Below are 23503 nucleotides of genomic sequence, written 5' to 3'. Positions count from 1 at the left end.
CCTTTTATCTTCTCGGTGCACTCAGTACCTGGAGACTTCTTTGGAGTGATTGTACCAAAACTTTTTTTTTTTCTTTGAGACAGAATCTTGCTCTGTGGGCTAGGCTGGAGTGCAGCTTAGTGATCTCGGCTCACTGCAACCTCCGCATCCCGGGTTCAAGCAATTCACATGCCTCAGCCTCCACAGCTGAGATTACAGGTGTGCACCACTGTGCCAAGATAATTTATTATGTTTTAAATTTTTAGTAGAGACGGGGTTTTGCCATGTTGGCCAGACTGGTCTTGAACTCCTGACCTCAAGTGATCTGCCCACCTTGGCCTCCCAAAGTGCTGGGATTACAGGTGTGAGCATTCGCACCCAGCCATACCAAAACATTTTTGCTGATTGGGAATTTCATGTTTGAGGCATAGATGTTATATTTTATTTTCCTTCATTCCTTCAACAAATATTTATTGAGCACTGACCAAATGAGGTTTGCTACGTGGGCATAAAGGGGACCCATGCAAAGATGAAAAAAAGACACATTCCCTGTCTCAAAGGGACTGAAGTCCTGTGTAAGAGTGAGGCATGTATACAGTGTCTGAGAGTTCAACAGTTCTTAGCACAGAGGCGATCTAGTGCAGGGGTCAGCAAACTACTCATTATTTTAGGCTTTGTGACATGAAGCCACAAGTACTCTCCTTTGGGCCACTCTTTCTTCATGGCACACAAAGCCACCAAAGACAATGGGTGTGGCTGTGGCCCGATAAAACTCTGATTTTCCAAAACAGGCTGTGGGCAGGATTTGGCCTCCTGGCTATGTTTTGCTAATCTCTGAGCTACTCTGAACTCATACTAGTCAAACCAGGAAAATTAATTCCTAAAGGTTAAATGACTTTTACAAGTTAACACCAGTGGATGTTGGCAGAACGAACAGTGTCCTTTGGTTCCAAAACAAGTGTTCATTTATTTTTCCAAGGAGTTCCCTCTGTTCACCTGCATTCCCTGGGCCAAGCTGGGTGAGGCACGGACTGGAATGAGGGCTGCCGTTCTGGAATTCCCTGCAGATGGTCTTCCGATCCCAACTGACTTTCTGTTTTAATCTCCCCTCTAGGTTGCTCCTGTTAAACCATCTCGGCCAAAAAGGCACTTCTCTTCTGCTGGCACCATCGAAAGTGTCAACTTAGATGCCATCCCCCTGGCCATTGCTCGCCTGGACAACAGCGCTGCCAAGCACAAGCTGGCTGTGAAGCCAAAAAACCAGAGGGTGTCAAAGAAGCACAGGCGCCTTGCCCAGGTGGGTAGAACCTGCCTGAGCTGACCAGGTGCTAATTCTACAAGTGGGTTGGTATTGGGGTGGAGCCATGGAAAGACCTGGGTGTCTCCCCATCGGGAACTTGAGTGTGTGGCGGTGCTGTGGGACACACAGGCATGTTTACTTTCCTCGCCCTTTCTGGCATGAGCCCGGTGGACTTCAGAGGGAGAGGTTGCCTTTTGAGGGGCTCCAGACCCCTTGTGTTTGCTTTGCAGTGGAAAGTGGTTTAGCCAACACTCCCTCAGTTTGACTAGGGTAGGCTTCCAAGTCACAGGCTTCAGGGGACAATGATGAAGTCGAAGTCTCTTTTTGCTCATCTGTCTAATGCTGGAATATTGGTTTTCCTCTTGTTTGTTCATATTAAGAAAAGGAATTAGGGAACGACAAATAAAGGAGCTGAAGGGGAAAACAGAGTACCCGCCCTTTCCTCCATTCCCACGACGGACTCTTGCGTGGGGTGACCGATGCTTGAGTTTCGCTATTCCTGAACTTGAGAACACCTGCTTCCAAGTGTTCTTGAGAAATTAAGAGGGCCGCTGGCGCTGTGACTAGGAAGAGGAACAGCTGTGGGTGGAGAAAGCAAAAAGCTAATTGTGTTTCCCTTCCCAATGCTAGGATCCACAGCATGAGCAAGGGGGCCTTGAGAATCGGCCCTCCCTGGACCAGAACGGACACCCAGGCGAGGACAAGCCAACGTGGCACGAAGAGGAACCCAATCCGCTGGATTCCGAGGAAGAGAGAAGGCGCCAAGAAGACTACTGGCGAGAACTGGAGGCCAAGTGCAAGCGGCAAAAGGCGGAAGCCGCCGAGAAGAGACGCCTGGAGGAGCAGCGGCTGCAGGCGCTGGAGAGGAGGCTTTGGGAAGAGAACAGAAGGCAGGAGCTCTTGGAGGAGGAGGGCGAGGGGCAGGAGCCGCTGCTAGACGCAGAAAGGGCGCGGCGGGAAGAGCAGCGGCGGAGCCTGGAAGCGCCAGGTTGGGAGGAGGCCGAGCGGAGGGAGCGGGAGGACTGTGAGCGCCTGGCGGCCGAGGAGGAGCGGAGGCGTCTGCAGGCCCAGGCCGAGGAGAGGCGGCAGCTGGAGGAGGACGCCAGGCTGGAGGAGCAGAGGCGGCAGGAGGAGGAGGAAGAAGAAAGGCACGCGGAGGAGCTCAGAAGGCAAGAAGAGGAGGAGGCCGAGCGAAGGGAAGAGCTGGAACAGCAGGAGGAGGTGCAGGGGCCGCCCGAGATGGCGGAGGAGCTCGGGGAGGCCCGGCAGGGCCCGGAAGAGGATTTGGAAGAGGAGGAGGAAGGAGAGGAGGAGCAGGGCCAGGCGCACCTGGAGGACAAAAGGGGCCAGCTCAACGCACTTCTGAGCGACTTTGAGAAGAGCCCAGAAGAACAGGAACACCCGAAACCCGAAGGACAAAGAGAGCCCTCGGAGGACCCAAGTATCTGCGAGGAGCAGAACCCAGAGGACGAGCGGGCAAGAGAGCAGCAGGAAAGGAGCGGGGATGTCCAGGGGCCTGATCATGCTGGGCCGGAGAAAGAGAGAGAAGAAGGGGACACGGAGCCTCCTCCGAAACCAGAGGGAACCGTGGAAGCCGCGCAGCCTCCGGTGGAGAGGAAAGAAGCCGCCGCTCCTGAACAAGGCCGCAAGGTGGAGGAGCTGCGGTGGCAGGAGGTGGACGAGAGGCAGAGCATGCCCCGGCCCTACACGTTCCAGGTGTCCTCGGGGGGGAAGCAGATTCTCTTCCCCAAAGTCAACCTGAGCCCCGTGACGCCTGCAAAGGACACGGGGCTCACCGCTGCCCCCCAGGAACCAAAGGCCCCCAAAGCCATCCCGGCTGCGCACGCCCTGCCCTCGTCCCTGAGCGTCCCCCACACCGCCATTCTGGTCACTGGCGCGCAGCTCTGCGGCCCGGCCGTCAACCTCAGCCAGATCAAGGATACCGCGTGCAAGTCGCTCCTGGGCTTGTCAGAGGAGAAGAAGCACGCGGACACCCCCGCTGCGGAGAACCCCCCCCGAGGCTCCGGCGGCGACGCGCGGACTGGCACCGGTAAGGCCAAGCTCCCCCAGGAGCCTCCCAGCAGTGCGGCCGCGCTCGCAGAATGGGCTTCCATTCGGTCCAGAATACTGAAGAACGCAGAGAGTGACCCGCGCAGTAGCGAGAGGGACCCATCTAGGCCTGGAGAGGAGCCCGCTCCCAGGGGCCGGTGTGATTCCCGCGGGAACCTCCGGAAGACCCCGCCAGTCAATGCAAAGTTCTCTATTAAGCCTGCCTGGCAGAAATTCTCCGATGGTGGCACGGAGACCTCCAGACAGAACACGGAAGCGGAAGGCATTCGAAAAAAACCACTACTGGGGCCTGGCGAAGAGACAGCCCCGCAGCCTCCTTCTGCTGGTGTTCGCGAGCTCGGGAAGGGTCCGGAGAAGTCGGAGTTGCACCGGGAGCCGGCAGACACCACCGAGGGATGCAAATTTGCCAAAGACCTCCCGTCTTTCCTTGTCCCAAGCCTTCCTTACTCTCCGCAGAAAGTGGTGGCCCACATAGAGTCCGCGACCTCATCGGACAGCGAGACCACAAACGTGATAGTAAAGCCAGACCCTGTGATGCCAGGTGGAGAGGAAAAAACCTCCCCGTTTGGAATAAAACTGAGAAGGACCAACTACTCCTTGCGCTTCAACTGCGACCAACAGGCCGAACAGAAGAAAAAGAAGAGGCACAGCAGCACCGGAGACAGCGTGGATGCAGGGCCGCCCGCAGTGGGGAGCGCGGGTGGAGAGAGAGAGACGGAGGGTGTGTCCCTCAAGCATGGCCCATCTCTTCCCCAGGAGCGGAAGCAAGCCCCCTCCATCCGAAGGGACTCCGCTGAACCTCCCAGCAGCCGCTCTCCTCCTCTGGCCCAGCCTGGGCCCCCACCGGTCAGCAGCCAGACCCCGGCTCCAGAGCACGACAAGGCGACAAACAAAATGCCATTGTCACAGAAGCCAGCACTGGCTCCCAAGCCTACCAGTCAGACCCCACCGGCATCCCCACTTTCCAAACTGAGCAGGCCCTACTTGGTAGAGCTGCTGTCTCGCAGAGCGGGGAGGCGGGACCCAGATCCAAGTGAGCCGTCCAAGGAGGGCCAGGAGAGCAGTGATCGCCGGCCACGCTCGCCCCCAGGCCCCGAGGAAAGAAAGGGACAGAAGAGGGACGAGGAGGAAGAGGCCATAAAGAGGAAACCTGCGTCCCCACCTCTGCCTGCCGCTCAACAAGTGAAACCCTCCCAAACACCCGAGGCTGGGAGGAAAGGTAGGTAGCTGCGGGGTGGGAAACTGCTGCCAGGGGAGGTGTCAGACCAGGGCATCAAGAAGAGGTCCGGCCGGGCGTTGTGGCTCACGCCTGTAATCCCAGCACTTTGGGAGGCTGAGGCGGGCGGATCACGAGGTCAGGAGTTCGAGACCAGCCTGGCCAACATATGAAACCCCCGTCTCTACTAGATATACAAAACTTAGATGAGCACGGTGGCACATGCCTATAATCCCAGCTGTTTGGGAGGCTGAGTCAGGAGAATTGCTTGAACCTGGGAGGCGGAAGTTTCAGTGAGCCAAGATTGCGCCATTGCACTCCAGCCTGGGCAACAGTGCGAGACTTTTTAAAGAAAGAAGAAGAGGAGGTCCACAGGAGCGTTGGTGAGAATAATTTACCGACAACAATATACAGGTTTGAAAAAGGAAAGTTTTATTAGTAAAGCAGTGTAACGCCTTAGTGAGAGGACTGAGCGCCCTGGTGGATTTTCTTAGGAGCGTTTATGAACCTTAAGTTGGGAGCTTAAGGGTAATTGGAAGGGTAATTTGGGCCACACTGGCCATGAAAGTCATGCTAAATGATTACATTTGTAGACATTTTGGCGCCTTAATATCAGCAAGGGTTGCAAAATGAGTTTTGGCATGGCATTCCAGAGATGTCTAGAGATTCTAGTTATAAAAGTTGAAAGGCCTGGAACCAAATGCCTGTGTTAGATACTAGGGAAGTTTCATTGTGAATTCCCCAGATAAGGAGATTTGCCTCTGGATGGTCTGTTCGATGGTCACCAGGTGATCTTTGCTCTCCTTGTCTGTCTCAGCTCATTGTCTGTGTCACTGCTAGAACCAGAAGTGCCCAATGCCAGAGGTAGCCAGTGGAACTGGTGTTGGACACACCTGCATTAATTAGAGGCTGGTGTGGGATTCCCAAAAGACACTCTCTCATGAGTCATAGTAAGGCTCTTTACTTCTCTCTCATTTTTTCAAATTTGGGAAATGCTGACCAACTCTGTAGTGTGATTGCAGTTCACTCTTGATAATGATACTTATTTACACAAGGTGCCAACACTTAGGTGAATGCCTTTTCAATTGGCAGTAGAAATTGAAATAATAGTCCCTATGACTGAAGATGTCATTAACTATTTTGAAGGGGTCCTTGCAGTGATGACAAAACTGGAGTATCCCCAACCAGTGTCCTTGCTGTGTCTCTGGGCAATAGTGACACCATGTTGGCAGGTCAGGGGTCGTTAGATGTCTTCATCAGGCCTATGGATCCTCTCTATGGGATAAGTGACTGTCTCCACTTTATATAAAATGCTCTGCAGATGCAGCCTTGTGTCCCCCCATTCCCCCAGCTGTCACTGCAGAACCTTCCTACAAAGAAATTTTGGAACAAGCCTTACCTCTGGCGGACCCTGATCTTTCTTCAGATGAAATGTTTGGGCCAGCAAAGCTGTCAGTTGGATTAGCTTTTGTGTCCCAAGAGAACCTTCATCTACTACTTTTTCTTTTCTGTTATGCAGAGTATAGGAGGTAAAGTATGGGTCAAAGCCAAAAGTTATTCACATTTCCCAGAGAAATTGTCCCCTGAGGTTTTCTTGGGAGGGATCGTTTCCTCCTTTGTTCAAGTGTTTAGATTTGGGGCGATTTTTGCAGAGAAATGATTTGTTTCCTGCAGAGTGTTGGGCTGGTTACTTGCCTTTACAAAAGACCACACACATTCTTTTCATTTTATTATTTATTATTACTATTATCTAGAGACAGGGACTTCCTATGTTGCCCAGGCTGGTCTGGAACTCCTGGGATCATGTATCCCTTCTGCCTCAGCCTCCTGGTAGGTGGAACTGCAGGCTCGAGCTGCTGCACCTAGCTTGTTGTCCTTTTTAAATGGACCGCTGCCTGACCCGGTTTCCTGGACAGACATGTAGATCAGCAGTTTCTAGACCATTTCTCCCAAATGATTTCTCTTTGTCCTGCTGGATGAGGGGCCCATTTCTGGTTTTGCCATTACCTTTTGTGGCACTGGCTTTCATGGCATTGACAGATTCTCACAGCCTGGTCTGTTCTGTCACTTGCCTTCTCCAAAGAAGTTAGGCTTCTGCTTACTTCTTTCTCTTAGGGTTGTCTCCTTGATTATTATAATTTTCTCCCCAAATCTATTACTGTCCCTGTTTTCCTTCCCAGTATTCAGATTCTGGGCTGCCACACTCTGCTATTTGAATTTTTCTTGATTCCATAAAGAAAAAGCATGACAGCAAGGATCACTGCCTCCATTCACTGGGGTTTTGTTATGCAGCTTGCTGCTGTAGGACAGGGCTGACCAAATTTGTTTGAACACCCCATCAGGGTAAAAATATGGAGCATGGGCCTCCAATTTATTTGTTGATTATATACATGTAGTACCATTGTTAACTAAAATCCCCGGAGCACCAGCTACACTTACCCTTAACAACAGTGGATCTAAATCTGCAATTGCAGATCATGTTGCTATTTTTTATTCTCTTTGGCCAATTGCTTGTTGGATCTGATTTCTTCTTTAAGTGGCAGGCAAAGAGCTCATCAGCTCTGCTATTTTCTCATACTTGCGTTAGTAGTAGTATATTGTCTGCAGGACTCTTTTTATGCCATATGCCATTTGTCCATTGTGTAAGGGATCATTTAGTTAAAAGGAGACATAAACTCACCAAACCACAGAATCGCCCAGTATGCTAAATGCAAGAACCACTGAAAACAAAAAGCCCCCACCGCATGCAGCCCCACATAGCCTTCCCAGCTTCCCTGGAGATTCTTTAAACATAGCACTTTGTTATACATGGCTTTTGAATACATGGGCCAAGGGGTCACTGCCAGATGGGGTACTAGAAAAGTATTAGAAAAGCTTGCTTTTTGGCCAGGCGCAGTGGTTCATGCCTTTAATCCCAGAACTTTGGGAGGCCGAGGTGGGCAGATCGTTTGAGTCAACCAGGAGATCAGGATCAGACTGGCAGCGTGGCAAAACCCCAACTCTATCAAAAATACAAAAATTAGCTGGGCATGACACACACCTGCGGTCCCAGCTATTTGGGAGGCTAAGATGGGAGGATTGCTTGAGCCTACTAGGTCGAGGCTGCAGTGAGCTGTGATCTCACCACTGCACTCCAGCCTGGGTGACAGTGAGACCCTGTCTCAAAAAAAGAAAAAAAAAAAAAAGAAAAGCTTGATTTTGTTTTTCCCTTTACATTTAAAAATAGAGAAATAGAAATTCTAATCTTTATTTTTTCACTCCAGTGAATTGCCTGGAACATTTCCTTTGACATACGCAACCTTTTTTGGAGACCAGTGCTTTATAAAGAGGTCTGTATTCACAGGGCTGGAGCCAGTGAGGACAAATACATAGGCTTGGACGTTGTTGACTCTGAATTTACCTAGCAGAATTAAAACAGCAATCATAATCCTTGTGTGCTTGTGCTGTAAACACTTTCGGGCCAGGCATGGTGGCTCACACCTATAGTCCCAGCACTTTGGGAGGCCATGGTGGGCAGATCACTTGATGCCAGGAGTTCAAGACCAGCCTGGCCAATGTGGTGAAACCCTGTCTCTACTAAAAATACAAAAATTAGCCAGATGTGGTGGTGGGTGCCTATAATCCCAGCTACTCGGAGGCTGAGGCAGGAGGATTGCTTGAACCCAGAATTCAGAGGTTGCAGTAAGCTGAGACTGAGCCATTGCACTCCAGCCTGGGTGATAGAGTAAGACTCCATCTCAAACAACAACAACAACAACAAAAAACCTTTCATTACAGGTAGCATCTCATTCTGAAATTCTAGCCTACTTATGGTGCATAGAACAGAAACGTAGTACCCCTTTCTCCAAGGAATGCCCTTTGGGATAGTGACTAGAACCCTATTATCCTTGCTCATTTCCCCAGGCTTTGAAGAAGGCAACTTGGTGGACTATGAATCTCCTGTCCACTGAGTTTAGAATGAGAGAGAATGGGTTTTTATTGTAGCAAAATACATTTTTAATTAGGAATTTTGAACTCCTCAACTAGGTTTTGCAATTGTCTTTATCTTTCAAAACCTTGACTGTAATAAGAGATTTTACTGTGTTTGGATGATTTAAACATTAGTCATCCTTTGTGCTTCATCATTTACAAAGTTATTTACATCGTCTCCTTCAGTCCTCATAGCACAGGTATAGGTAGGTAGTCTTGGCTCCATTTTACAGACATGGACAGCAGTGTCTAAAAAGCTGAGTGACTTGCCCATTCCCCACCGTGGTAATGCCAGTACATGGAGGAGTTCTTTCCTCGGTTAAGTGATCTTCCATCATCACAGCCCCATCATAGTGTGAGTGATGGTCCAGTGTTGAAGCTTCTGAATGTATACTCTTTGGTATGGGTGACTTTGCCATCTTTGGTGCCTCACATGGAGATGGGGAGGTCCTTCCACCAACTTCACAAAATAATGGCAGTAAACCTTCATGATCCCAAAGCAACCTCTACCTTGGTAGCAGAAACCTGTCAGGCACTAGCCTCCGCCTGAGGTGGACTCAGTTATATATAAATGGATCTGAATTCCACATTGTGGTCTCTCACTGCCAAGTCTTGTGTTTCTAAAAGGACGTCTTTAATGATTTGGGTCCCATTTTGTTGCTGAATCCCAGTTGAGCTAAGCCTGGTCAGTGGACATGTCTCATACCAATTTTGCCAAATACCACATCTTGTCTGCTGTCTTTTAGTTTTCTTTGGTATTGGTAGACTTCTGCTGGTCTCTGAGGTTCTCTAGGCAATTGTGGAGGATAAACAGTTCTATTCTTTTCCTGTTTTTGAGAAATGTCAAGAGGAAGCACTTGTGTGGACCTGGGATTGGGGTAAAACACTGAGATGAAGGAGACCCCGCCAAAGCCACCTCAGTTTCTGTGTCCACACTGCACCCAGCTCTTCCAGTGCTGTAACTACCATTTTCCCTCCTCCTCCTCCCCAGAGATTTCTTTTTTCAAATTAGCCAATTATAAATTTAATTAATAATACTTTAAAGGCATTTTGATCCTTGCAGTAAATAATAGTCTAAGTTGTTGGCAGGAAACTGGCTGGTTATTTTAGTGACCTTCCCAAGCAAGTTCAGATCGAACGTTTGGCCAGAATCAGAACTCCCTTTGGTATAATAGCTTTCTATGGAAATCATTTAGATCTTGGCAACTTGGTTTTTAGAAGTTTTCCAAAGAAGTGTTACAGGGCCCTTGAGTAAAACACAGGAACTCATGAAGTTTCAGTGTAAAGCAGAATGTTTGAGATGATGAATTCTTTTTGATTTTCTGGTTAACTGAAGATGAATCAAAAACTCTTTCAATTTCAGTTTTGTTTTAAAATACTTCTAAAGTGTGTCAGTTTTCATTTCTGTGTTAGATCACAACTGAATCTTTATTTGATGATTTAGGGATATTGCAATGCCCCAGGCTCATTATGAATATGAATTCTCTTTGTATAGTGTTGTAAATCTAAAGGATATAGAAAAATAAGCAGAATCTGCCCCCTGGTCCTTTTTGCTTGAATTCCTAATTAGAATTTATTTTGTCATCTTCGGTCTTTTTCTCATCCTGGAGTACAATATAAACTCCAGATGACTGAGAGCCGTGGCAGTAAGTTCTGGACTACCAAAGTGTAAAGTTCTGTTGGATTTCAAAAGCAATACTATAGTGAGCCCCTTTCCTTTGAGATAGTAAGAGATTCAGTACCAGAATGACTATCTCTGAACATACATAGTTTTACTTGAAGGAAAAGGAGATTCTCATAGGCATATAAGAACAGCTCACTTTTGTAGAGTGACTAGAATTTGCCAAGAACTGTTGTAAATGTTCTGGTTCCCAGGATCTCTTTTAATTTTCATGGCTACCCAATAAGGCATGTGCCAATATCATCTCTACTTTTTAGATTAGAAAACTAAAGCTTAGGGAAGTTAAGTATACTTGTTTTTGTAAGATCACCAAAGATCAAATCCAGGTCTGCTCAGTTTCAGAGCCTAGTACTCAACCTGTGACACCAACCTGCTGTGAGGTGTTAAACAGGTGAGACTGTCAACCACAAGAAAAACCGAGACTGCAGTCAGAAGACCTGTGTTCCAGCTTCAACTGTGTACTAATTGTGAGTGGCCGTAGGCATGGCCTTTGATGGCTAGAGTACTCACATCTATCAAATGAGCATAGTGGACCAAAATCATGGGCTTCCTACAGTGTTCCTCAGCCCTCCCATTAGGCAGAGTGGTGCCCCTTTTTCATCTTTCTGACATGGGAGTTCCACATAGTATATTCTTTGATTGAGGGGGAATAATTGTTCCATGGCTAAGAATAAATTTCATTTAAAACAGTGAATTAGGGCCGGGCACAGTGGCTCACGTCTGTAACCATAGCACTTTGGGTGGCCAAGGCGGGTGGATTACTTACAATCAGGAGTTCGAGACCAGCCTGGCCAACATAGTGAAATCCCATCTCTACTATAATTATAAAAATTAGCCAGGCATGGTGGTGGGTGCCTGTAATCCCAGCTACTCAGAAAGCTGAGGTAGGAGAATCACTTGAATTCAGGATGCGGAGGTTGCGGTGAGCCAAGATTGCACCACTGCTCCAGCCTGGGTGGCAGTGCAAGACTCTGCCTCAAAAAAAAAAAGGAGTGAATTAAAAAAAGAACAATGATGAACCAAAAATGAACCAAATACCTATCTGGATCCACTAGAGGCCTGAGCTTTTATGACCCTGGAGATTTATTTTGGTTTTTCTAACAGAGTAACTTCTTTCATTTCTAAGGAAGCCAAATGCCCTTGCTTTTCTGGTGATGAAACATGTTACTTTCCCACCCAGTGGAGCCACTCAGGCATCAGAGCAGAGCTTGTTCTAGTAAGAGGCTAGCTGAATATGCCATAGGGTTATTAATATGTCACAAGTTTTAGAGGGTGCGGAACTGAGATAAGTCAGCAATTAAGTTCGCTGCAAACTGGTCTTTGTCTTTTTCCACACAGAAAAGCCGACGCTTCAGAGCAGGCACTCTTTAGATGGCTCCAAACTTACAGAGAAAGTGGAAACTGCGCAGCCACTGTGGATAACGTTAGCACTGCAAAAGCAAAAGGGGTTTCGGGAGCAGCAGGCAACGCGGGAGGAGAGGAAGCAAGCCAGAGAGGCCAAACAGGCAGAAAAGTTCTCCAAAGAAAATGTGAGTAGCCTGGGCTTCAGCTGTGATTCTGCCTTCTTGTGCTTGGCTCTCTTTTCAGTCACAGGGATACAAAACAAAAGGCTAGCTGGGGTGGTGGAAAATACGGGCCGAGCAGTAAATAAACTGACCACCATTAAACCAGGGAAGTGTTTTCAGTGTGAAATTGGGTTTGGTTTCTTCATGCTCTTAGGTTAACCTGATTTGCCATAATCCATGATGTGCTCACAGCAGTGATATACAACAGTTATATGAGAAACACAAACATTTCACAAGGAAACCACGGGCCTTGTTCTGTGGCCTGATGTTATAGTCAGTTTGATGGGGCTCTTCTGGGAAAGTAACTTCCTCTGTTAGGCACACTGGCTCTGAGTTGCTCCCTCATGGTAGCCAGGGTTGAACGTACATGGCTCCTAAGTGTAATCCAGCCCACCGTTGGGAGCAGAGGTCAGGGGTTGGCAGGTAGAAGCCCCGAAGGCCTGCAGAGTCAGTCTTTCCATGTCTTAGGTTGAAAACATGCTTTCCATGACTCTCTCTGCACATGCAGGTCAGTGTCAGCCCGCAGCCTGGAAGCAGCAATGTCAGCAGAGCAGGTTCCCTGCACAAATCTGCTCCACCGGAAGAGAAGAGGCCCGAGACTGCAGTGTCCAGGTTTGAGCGCAGAGAACAGCTGAAAAAGGCCAACACGCTTCCTACATCTGTGACAGGTAGAGAGCAGGTCCATTGCTTTTTAACTGTATTTCCAGGTTTCTCTTTGTAGAGCGTGCTTTCTATCCTACAGTATAATGACTGGCAGAGCACCTCAGGCATTTCAAAGCACAGGCTGTCTCATAACCTCATTCATAAATGTTGACACTGATTAAGCTCATCTGATAAAGACCACCAGGAACCCACTATCAGTGGTGAGTTGGTGAATACTTAACAGTTAGCTCTTCAGGGGATAGAGAGACTTCTGTTTGGAGGATCTTCAGTTTTTCGTAGTGTAAATACTCCCACCATGGCCAGTTCAAAGCTGTTATACCAGTGTGATGTCAACTGGCTCACTACATTTGTGAACATTTAGCACAGCAGTACCAGCATCTCCAGCACCCACTGCCTATATTCTGACAAAGTTGGGTTTATTAACTTACAGAAGAACCTTCTAAACAAGGGAGGAGACAAAATTATAGTAGGACTTGGGGTAAAGAGTGAAGTTAGGTAAAAATTAAATGGAGTAGCATTTTAATAAGCTCAAAGCAAAGTCAGGGTGTACATAAACATAAGGGAGATAATATCAAGACTGAGCTGAAAAGTGTGCTCAGGGTCCTGTTTCCTTTAAAACTACAAAGTTAAGATAAATGTGTGAAATGTTTGAGGTCTTGGATACCCCACTTACCCTGATTGATCATTACACATTATTTGCATATATCAAAATACCACATGCACCCCCAAAATATATACAAGTATGATTATATATGTATATATCTCTCTCTCCATATATATGTATAAAATACAGGAAAGAAAGATAAATATGGGCCAGATGTGGTGGCTCACGCCTGTAATTCCAACACTTTGGGAGGCCAAGGCAGGCAGGTCGCTTGAGTCCAGGAGTTGAAGACTAGCCTGGGCAACATGGTAAAACCCCGTGCTAGCTAAAAATACAAAAATTAGCCAGGTGCGGTGGTGCACACCTGTAGTCCCACCTACTTGGGAGGCTGAGGTGGGAGGATTGCTTGAGCCCAGGACTCAAGGAATCCTCTCAGGAAGTGGAGGTTGCAATGAGCTGAGATAGATCATGCCACTGTGCTCCAGCCTGAGTGACAGAGTATCTCAAAAACAGAAAAGAGGAATGTGTAAAATGTAGTATCTGAAAACTGCTACCCAGAGCTCTGCACCCAGGTTGGAAATGGAAACTGCATCTCTGTGTCATGGTGACATGTGGCTCAGATGCTCCAGGCAAAAGTGAGATGGTCTCTTCTCACTGATGTGATTTCACGAAGCAGGTTTCTGATAGTCTGTGGCTTTACAGAGTAAGGTTTCTCAGCACAGCATCCTTGATATTAATTAACAACAGCAGTTTTTATATGTTCATAACATGTAAGAGATGTGCACATTTAGAAAATATTCTTTATTGGGTTAAAAGGTAAAATGATCTGATAGTGTCCAACTATATCCTTATTACCAGTCACTTGGAGGATGGATGACTCTGAACAAGCTCCCTCCCAGCGGTTAATAGGGCATCTGTTTTTTCCCCCAGGCTACACTATTCCCCAAAGGGCATCTAATCTCTAGACCTAGGCTTTTCTATGTCTTGGCCGTCTGAGGTCAGGAAATATTAAGAGGTCTCACTATTAAAGATATATTTACCAGCCAGGTGCGGTGGCTCGTGCCTGTAATCCCAGCACTTTGGGAGGCCAAGGCAGGTGGATCACAAGGTCAGGAGTTCAAGACCAGCCTGGCCAAACATGGTGAAACCCCGTCTGTACTAAAAAAAAAAAAATACAAAAATTAGCCTGGGCACAGTGGCTTACGACTGTAGTCCCAGCTACTTGGGAGGCTGAGACAGGAGAATCACATGAACCTGAGAGGTGGAGGTTGCAGTGAGCTGAGATTACACCACTGCACTCCAGCCTGGGCAACAGAGCAAGACTCCATCTCAAAAAAAAAAAAAAAAAAAAAAGGTATATTTACTACTGGTGAAGTAGGGAAGCTTTATATTTGTTTTTTGGGGACAGAATCTCACTCTGTTGCCCAGGCTGGAGTGCAGTGGTGCAATCTTAGCTCACTGTAACCTCCACCTCCTGGGTTCAAGCAATTCTTCTGCCTCAACCTCCCAAGTAGCTAGGATTACAAGCACACGCCACCACACCCGGCTAATTTTTGTGTTTTTAGCAGAGACAGGGTTTCACCATGTTGGCCAGGCTGATCTGGAACTCCTGACCTCAAGTGATCCACCCACCTCAGCCTCCCAAAGTGCTGGGATTACAGGCATGAGCCACCGTGCCTAGCCCAAAGCTTTATATTTGAAAACCACTTTAGAAGACTGTGTAATTTCTTAAGAACCTCATAGGCATTTTGTCATTTGATTTTACTCATAGGAATTAAGAGTTCTGCCTTTTAGAACTAGAGAGAGAAAGAGTGAGAAAGACAGAGAGAATGAATTTCTTTCAAAATACAGTGAAAGTCCCAAAGTCAAAGAGGTCACATCTTTCTCTGCCTGATTTCTCAGAAGTACTAAAGGGTTAATGCAACTCGGAGTGGCTCCAGCTTAATAAAGCAAGTTTTTGTTCTGAAGTACTTGTCTTCTCAGTATTTCCTGAGTTCTAGAAGCATGTGTGTAAGCCATTGCCATAGGCTCTAAATATGACCCAAAGATAAGACAAGCACCTTCTCACGTTAAGAAGCCTATACGCTCTAATAAAGAAAGTGATATAGTGCAAAGGAACTTTGAGACAGGATGAAAGTCATGGGAGCTGGCAGCATCTGTGAGACTCAGAGGTAGAGGCACCCAGTGGATGTTTTTGTGGGGAAGGTAGCTTTTTCTTTTTTTTCTTGAAATGGAGTCTCATTCTCAGCCGGGCTGGACTGCAGAGGCGCAACCTCGGTTCACTGCAACCTCCGCCTCCAGGGGTCAAGTGATTCGCCTGCCTCAGCCTCCTGAGTAGCTGGGGTTATAAGTACCCACCACCAAGCTTGGCTACTTTTTTATTTTTAGTAGAGATGGTGTTTCACCATGTTGGCCAGGCTGGTCTCAAACTCCTGACCTCAAGTGATCCTCCCACCTTGACCTCCCAAAGTACTGGGATTACAGGATTACATGAGCCACCATGCCCTGGCAGGAAGGTAGCTATTAACCTTACCAGCCTGATAGATCCAGACCGCTGGGTTGATATTTTTCTTCATGGAATTGACTGGTTATCATGCAAGCATAGCTTCTGTATGCAGATTAGGCCTCTGGAAGTTCTTTGAAATTAGAACTAACTATATCTTGGTTGTTATAATTCTGCGTGCAAGAGTTATAACCACATAGCTTGCTTTCCTTCATTCTCCTCACTGAGGAGGTCCAGGAACTTGCCTCTCTGTGTTTCACTGGGTTTTCTTTTTTCAGTCTCACGCTTCTGATAAATCAGAATATGGCTGGGTGGGGGGTGTTGGAGAGATGTTCATCAGAGGTTACAAAAGTTCAGTTAAATAAGAGGAATAAGTTGAAGAGACCTAAGAGAGTAGATTTTAAATGCTCTCACTGCAAAAATGATAACTGTGAGGTTTTGTATATTTTAGTTAGCTAGATTTAACCATTTCACAGTGTATTTCAGAATGTAATGTTCTACATGACAAATACAGTTTATTAATTTTAAAAAAGTTTGTAATGTGGCTCTGAACTTACTCCTTTTTCCTTTTTCTTCAAAACAAAACCCAGTGGAGATCTCTGATTCGGCTCCCCCAGCACCACTGGTGAAAGAAGTCACCAAGAGGTTCTCCACCCCGGATGCTGCCCCTGTGTCAACAGAACCAGCCTGGCTGGCTTTGGCCAAAAGGAAAGCAAAGGCTTGGAGCGACTGCCCCCAGATCATTAAGTAAAGAGTGACTCTCACACATCCCTACTGCCAGTTATTGGCTCCTCTCTTGCCCTTTTTTTAATTTATTTTTTATATGGGGTAACAAAATCAAGCTAGGGGAAAGAAGCATGTTTTATAGGCTCTAAAATAATGTTGAGAAACTGAACTGGTGGTGTTCATTGTAAAGAGTGGATTTGCACAACCCTAGGTCCTGGTGCCTTGAGCGCCTCCTAGTTCTCAAGAGAAAATTCCATCCACAGGACCACATGAAGCAAAATCTCTAAGCTAAGCACTCCTCATGAGAGCCTGCCATGCCCATTTCATGGCCTTGCACACACACTCACCCACACACCATTCAGAACATGTACTTTTGCCAACTTTTTGTAATGGGTCTTTTGATTCTATGCACTAATTTTCTTTGTCCAAAACATTTACTCTACCCTATGTTTGGGCATGTTTATCCTTTCTGCAGTAGTGGTGAAAGGATCATATATAGCTAAAAGCAAGAATGCCCATTCTCCTGAATGCAGTGAGTAACTGGGAATCACAAGGAACATCTGGCTCCCAACTATGTCCATGTTAGTTTTCATGAGTTTTCCCTCCTCTGAAGCTGTAACCCAGAAGGCACATCCATTCACACTGTTACCGCACTGTGGATTCACAGTGTGAGGCCCCATTATACCAATACCCTCCTTAAGGACATGTGAAGCATTTGGCCCAGTTGGCTCCTAGAGAACATTTTAATTTAATGTAGTGAAGAAAGGAAACTCTAGATCAGAGCTTCAAGTTCCCTTTCTGTCTCTGAGAATCTCCATGTAGGGCAGTGGTTCTTATGATGTATAGGCTCCCTCCAAGGCCTACTGAATCAGAGCCTGTGGGGACTGGGCCAGGAATATGTATTCTGGCAAAATCTCTTCAGATAAATTCTGATGGATCTCAAAGGTTAAGAACTTTGGGAAACACTGATCCTAATGTAATCTAGTTTTTCAGACTCTGAAGGGGAGCCTCATTCCCTCAAAAAGCAACAGTGAGATAGGAAAAATACTAACGCCCCAAGCCAGCCATTTATTACAAGAAACAACAGGTTATTGGCATTACGTGTTTGAAAATTCCCTTTGGTCTTCAGGGAAAATTAACAGAAAGCCAAGATTTGGAGCCTTTATAATAAGGACTTCCTGAGAAAGTCTTTTCTTTACTATTATAGTTGAGTAATTCATATTTAGAGTCAAATGTCCAGTAGCATTTCTAATTTTGAGCATTCACCTTGCTACCTTTAAAAAACATCTAAGTTTTAAGTGGCCTTTTTATTATCATGCATGTGTACATTCAAAGAAGGGACCTGACAGTTAAAAAGCCACATATATTTACATTTAGTTCCCTAAATTTACTTTACATGAAACAGACATACTGGCAAACTCACATTTTGCTGGTGCTAACCTTCTATTTCATAGTGTTGGCATATCCCCCTTTTCTTAGATTCTTACTCCAAAATATAGGTACAAATCCTTTGCTCTGTGCAGAGGAAATTACATCCTTTTTCTTCTCCTACAAAAACATGCTTTATTAGTATCCATCATTACTTTCCTTTATGCTCGCTCAATATGCAGTATGCTGTTATTCTACCATGTACCTTGAATAAAGGATGACAGCAAAATTATTTACCATATAGAAACTATTTTCTTTCTAGAAATGATGGCTCAGCCTCACTGTAGCAGCTGGCATGTGTGGTCAAGTGGATAGCTGTACTCTTCCAAGTTGGATTTAATATTATATATACTGGACCTTCAGACTGTTAAAAATCAATGTAACTTTTTTTATTGCTATGGCAAGCAGTTAGTATTTCACTGCACGTCTTCCACACTAATGTTCATTTCTAAGTCTTATACGTAGGCATTTGTTAGTTCCAATGATTTCCTCACTAATATAACACTTTTTAATGGGAATCTTTCCACCTAGAGCCCTGGAATGATAATGCTACAGTAATTCTTCTTAATTGACTTTTTCTTTCATCCTGTCAGCTTTGGACATTATCCCAATAATGGCAGGGAACAGGTGAAGTAAGATCAGTAACAAAGAATGGTAGATGTGTCAGCTTTGTATTGGCTCGGATATCACTGTGCCCGTACAAAGTGGGCGAAATACCTCAGTTAAAATTTTTCCACCAAAGTCTTAAAGAAGAGTATACTAAAGGGCAGTCACAGTACTTACTTCTAACAGCTTCTAAAGAGTACATGTTTAACATTTCATTTCAAAATCACCCCAAATTTGCACTAAATACCAAGGAAGTGTTATTTGCTTTAGTTGTGTTGCAGTTTTCTGAGCAACAAACTATGGGGAAATTCTGTAAAAACATATAAAAAGTTAAAGACTTTTTTTTAAATGAATGATTACTATGTTAAATGCAAGGTTTTTTTTTTTTTTAAACAAACATACACTTCTGGCAAGGTTATAGATGATTAACCTCTGTTCATAGACTTATATATAGAACTAGAGGATTTTTTGTTTACTTTTTTAATTTTTCAAGTGCAATTGTTTCTTAAACATTATTAATTACTATTAAATTATCATTTAGCCAGTTATCTGCAAATGTATAGTATGTATTGTCTCTTCTTGTGACGTTTAGTTTAATTGCTTATTTTAAAGCAGAAACATTAGTTACAAGTGTCTTACAATATTTTTACCGACAGTAGAGACTTAATGAAAATACCTTAGTGTGATTTTAATATAATTTGGATATTTCGGTTGTATAAAGTTTAATGTAAAATGTCCATTATTGAAGGGAAAAGATCTTTCAATAAAAAATACCCACGAGATCTTCGGCACTGCTGGAATTTGATTTTGATGACCATCTACAAAACAGTCTCATTATATTTACATAGCTTTTGTTGAACAAGAACATCTTGAAGGTGATTTGTTTTTTACTAGATATTTTTAGAGAAAAATAATGAAGAGGGGCAAATAAAATGTTTGTCTCAATCCTAAATTGGAGTTGAATGGTCTGAGTCTCAGACAAAAGGATTGTACAGCCTCCTCACAGCATGGGCTATGCGGCAACAGCAACAGCAGCAGCAGCAGCAACTGAGAACACATGAGAATTGCAGCTTATGACCACACACCAGACATACTGACTGACTCACAGGGCCAGACCCTGGTGAAATGAAAAGTGAGTTAGGTATGTGAGCACTTGCCTTGGCTTCCAGAAAGCCCAGTGATGAAGAGAAATACTATTTTAATGCAGTATTTTTAAAAAATCAGTATTAATGCAAAATAAACATCAAACCCATTCCATGATGAGCAAAAGATCAAAATTTTAAGGAAAGGGCATTGCTAGGAACAATGAATCCCTGAAATCACCACATATAAACAAACATGAAATTGTACTGTGTTGGGGGGAGGAGGAGTATGTGTGTATTTTATTCTACATTAGTACTTCATTTAAAAATATTAAATAAGGACTATAATTTAATAACTAGATCCTACCTTTGAAAACCTTTTGCCATTAACGGCAAATTCATGTAATGACGTATTATACAAAGGCTGTTTTTAACCCACTAAGTACATGCTGATGCTTTTTTTCCCCCACAGCTATCTTGTTTTTTTAAAGAAAAAAAAACCATAAAATTAGCTTAATGTATTAGGGTTCCCCATAGAAACACAGTGATTAGAAGAGATGTATTATGGAAATTGGCTTAAGTGATTATGGAGGCTGAGAAGTACCACCATCTGCCATTTGCAGGCTGGGGACCCAGGAAAGTGGTCCAAAGGCTTCAGAACCAGGAGCTCTGATGTCCAAGGGCAGGAGCAGATGGATACATCTCAGCAAGAAGAGAACATCTGCCCCTCCTCTACCTTTTCGTTCTATTCAGGCCCTCATCAAATTGAACAATGCCACCCACACTGGCACACTGGTGAGGGAGGGTCTTCTTTACTCAGTCTACTGATTCGAATTTAAATGCTAATCTTTTCCAGAAACAGCCTCACAAACACACCCAGAAATAATGTTTTACCAGCTATCCGGACATCCCTTAGCCAGTCAAGCTGACACAAAGTTAACCATCACACCTAATTAAACAGAAGTCCTGCTAAAACTAAATATATTGATGTGTTTTGTTCTCTGACTCCTTGTAAAAGCTTCTCTTGCCCCTATGGGAAGTAAAACATTGTTCTCCAATCAAGTGTAATAGACAAATTTCTGTTTCTTAGCCAAAATATAATTTTAATATAAAATAAGTCTACCCACATGCTCTATCATCATAAAACATTTTCAAACAGCTCACATTTGTTATATAAATAAGGACCATATTTGATTATTTTTGATTGCCACCCAACAAATCCAGACAATAAACATAATTATTTCTACACCCAATAATGAGCATTGATTCCAGGACCACAGGAGAAGAGAATACTTCTCCAGGAAGTTCATAAACACTTTGCAGTTGTCCACTCTGAGATTCCAAGATCCACAGTTTCCCATCAGTAGATGCTGCTGCCAGCAACATTTCATTGCTGCTATTGTAGTTATGGAAAGCAAACGGTGTTGCATAGACCCTTGAAGTAGTTTCAAATTTCCACTGCAAGTGACCTTTCATGTTACAGCAGTAGATAAAGCAATCATGGGAACCAAAAAATATTTTTTGCTCTGATGGTGAGGTACATGGGGATGAAAAGATTGGTCCACTGGTAGAGAACTGCCAAACCTATAAAGAGTAATAAAAATAAATATAATTCATTCGTCTAATTGCTCCAATTCTCCCTGAAAGCTCTATGAGGTTCTTAATGCAAATCTAAGAGACATAGGCTATTCGAATGGTAACTATACACAGAAAAAACGGCTTTTTCTGAAAAGCAGCAATCTCATACTAGACCTCTGTCCCAGTAAAATCCAAGACAAAATATACTAGAGTGTTATTATGTGATTCACTGATGTGCATAATAAGTAAAATTAATTTTGAACCCCATTCAAGAGCATTATTCAGAGACACTGAGTTCAAAGTTAAAACTACATTGAGTTTTCAGTGTATCTTAAAAGCTGAGCCAGGCATGGTCGCTCACGTATGTAATCCTGGCATTTTGGGAGGCCACGGCAGGCAGATCACCTGCAATCAGGAGTTCAAAACCAGCCTGGCCAACATGGTAAAACCTTGTCTCTATTAAACATAAAAAAATTTAGCCAGGCAAGGTAGCACCCACCTGTAGTACCAGCTACTGGGCAAGCTGAGGTGGGAGAATCACTTGAACATGGGAAGCGGAGGTTGCAGTGAGCCAAGATCATGCTACTGCACTTTACCCTGGGCAACAGAGTGAGACCCTGTCTCAAAAAAATAAAAATTTGAGACCACTTTTCAATGTATCTTATCACATACAACTGTATATTCTTTTTTCCAAATGCAGGAAAAAAGAATTAATTGGGCTGAAAGGAAGAGTTTATGTGCAATGATAAAAAGTTATGAGTTGTGGCTGGGCACAGTGGCTCACACCTGTAATCCCAGCACTTTGGGAGACTGAGGTGGGTGGATCACCTGAGGTCAGGAGTTCAAGACCAGCCTGGCCAATATGGTGAAATCCCATCTCTACTAAAAAGATAAAACTTAGTTGGGCGTGGTGGGGCACACCTGTAATCCTAGCTACTCAGGAGGCTGAGGCAGAAGAATGGCTTAAATTCAGGAGGTGGTGGTTTCAGAGAGCCAAAATTGTGCCAGTGCACTCCAGCCTGGGAATCAGAGCAAAACCCCATCTCTAAAAATAAAATAAAAATAAAATTCATATGGAATCAAAAAAGGCCCAGAATAGCCAAAGCAATATTGGGTAAAAAGTACAAGGCTGGACACATCACAGTAACTGACTTCAAAATACAGCCCAAGTAGCCAAAACGGCACTGTAGTGGTATAAAAATAGATCAGTGTAATAGAATGGAGAACCTAGAAATAAATCCACATAGCTACATCCAACTGAGTTTTGACAAAGGTGTCAAAAACGCGTAATGGGGAAAGGACACCCTCTTCAATAAATGGTGCTGGGAAAACTGGATCTCTATATGTAGAAGAATAAACTGGAACTCACTCTCTCACTGTATATAAAAATAAACTCACTCACTGTATATAAAAATAACCTTAAATAGAAGACCCAAAACTAGTTAAAACTACTAGAAGAAAACATAAGGGAATTACTTCAGGACATTGGTCTAAGCAAAGCTTTTATGGCTAAGACCTAAAAAGTATAGGCATCAAAAACAAAAACAGTTAAGTGAGACTAAATTAAGCTAAAAAGCTTCTGCACAGCAAAGGAAACAGCAGAGTAAAGAGACAGTCTGTTGAATGGGAGAAAATATTTGCAAACTCTTCATTGAGCAAGGGACTAATATCTGGAATATGAGGAACTCAACACAGCAGTAAACGAACATAAAATCCTATTAAAAAGTGGGCAAAAGAGATGAATAGACATATCTCAAAAGAAGACATACAAATGGCTAACAGGCATATGAAAAAAACACTCAACATCACTAATGATCAGGGAAATGCAAATCAAAACCACAATGAGATATCATCTTACCCAGTTAAAATGGCTACTATTAAAAGAACATAACAAATGCTGGCAACGATGTGGAGAAAAAGGAACTTACAGTGCTGGTGGGAATGTAAATTAGTGCAGCCATTATGGAAAACAGTATGGAGATTTCTCAAAAAACTAAGAAGAAAACTATCATATGATCCAACAATCCTACTATTTACCCAAAAGACAAGAAATCAGTTTATCAAAGCACCCATCTCCCATGTTTACTGCAGCACTACTCGCAATAGCAAAGATATGGAATGAACTTAAGTGCCCACCAGTGGATGAGTGGTTAAAGAAAATGTAGTATAATAGATGCAGTGAAATACTATTGGGCCATAAAAAAAACAATGAAATCATGTTATTTGCAGCAACATGGATGGATAACATGGGTTATAAAGACAAATATTGCATGTTCTCATTCATGTGAGAGCTAAAAAAGTTGATCTCATGAAGGAAGAGAATAGAATAATAGAAGTTGGAGCCGGGTGTGGTGGCTCATGCTTGTGATCTTTTTGGGAGGCTGAGGCGGGTGGATCACTTGAGGTCAGGAGTTTGAGACCAGCCCGGGCAATATGGTGAAACCCCATCTCTACTAAAAATACAAAAATTAGCCAGGTGTGGCAGCACACACCTGTAGTCCCAGCTACTTGGGAGGCTGAGGCAGGAGAACTG

At 44.4% G+C, this 23503-nt stretch overlaps 2 protein-coding genes across 45 annotated transcripts in view; one reads left to right on the top strand and one right to left on the bottom strand.

The window, feature by feature from the left end:
* CRACD (capping protein inhibiting regulator of actin dynamics) overlaps window positions 1-19092 on the top strand; it is a 297618-nt gene extending 278526 nt beyond the window's left edge. For all 17 annotated transcript variants that reach the window (XM_078367204.1, XM_078367198.1, XM_078367192.1 and 14 more), the window contains 5 exons: window positions 1094-1276; window positions 1910-4568; window positions 11554-11744; window positions 12289-12448; window positions 16141-19092. In XM_078367204.1, coding sequence (XP_078223330.1) covers window positions 1094-1276; window positions 1910-4568; window positions 11554-11744; window positions 12289-12448; window positions 16141-16301 — 3354 coding nt within the window. In that variant the 3' untranslated portion in view covers window positions 16302-19092. The remainder of the gene's footprint in view (window positions 1-1093; window positions 1277-1909; window positions 4569-11553; window positions 11745-12288; window positions 12449-16140) is intronic.
* Window positions 19093-20474: 1382 nt separating this feature from the next.
* The window catches only part of AASDH (aminoadipate-semialdehyde dehydrogenase), a 43121-nt gene continuing 40092 nt past the window's right edge, over window positions 20475-23503 (bottom strand). For all 28 annotated transcript variants that reach the window (XM_008993310.5, XM_008993313.5, XM_078367215.1 and 25 more), the window contains one exon: window positions 20475-20976. In XM_008993310.5, coding sequence (XP_008991558.4) covers window positions 20587-20976 — 390 coding nt within the window. In that variant the 3' untranslated portion in view covers window positions 20475-20586. The remainder of the gene's footprint in view (window positions 20977-23503) is intronic.

Source organism: Callithrix jacchus, chromosome 3 (assembly GCF_049354715.1).
Source record: "Callithrix jacchus isolate 240 chromosome 3, calJac240_pri, whole genome shotgun sequence".
NCBI lineage: Eukaryota > Metazoa > Chordata > Mammalia > Primates > Cebidae > Callithrix > Callithrix jacchus.
Note: the sequence above shows the minus strand (reverse complement) of the source record. Positions and strands in the feature narration are given on the sequence as shown.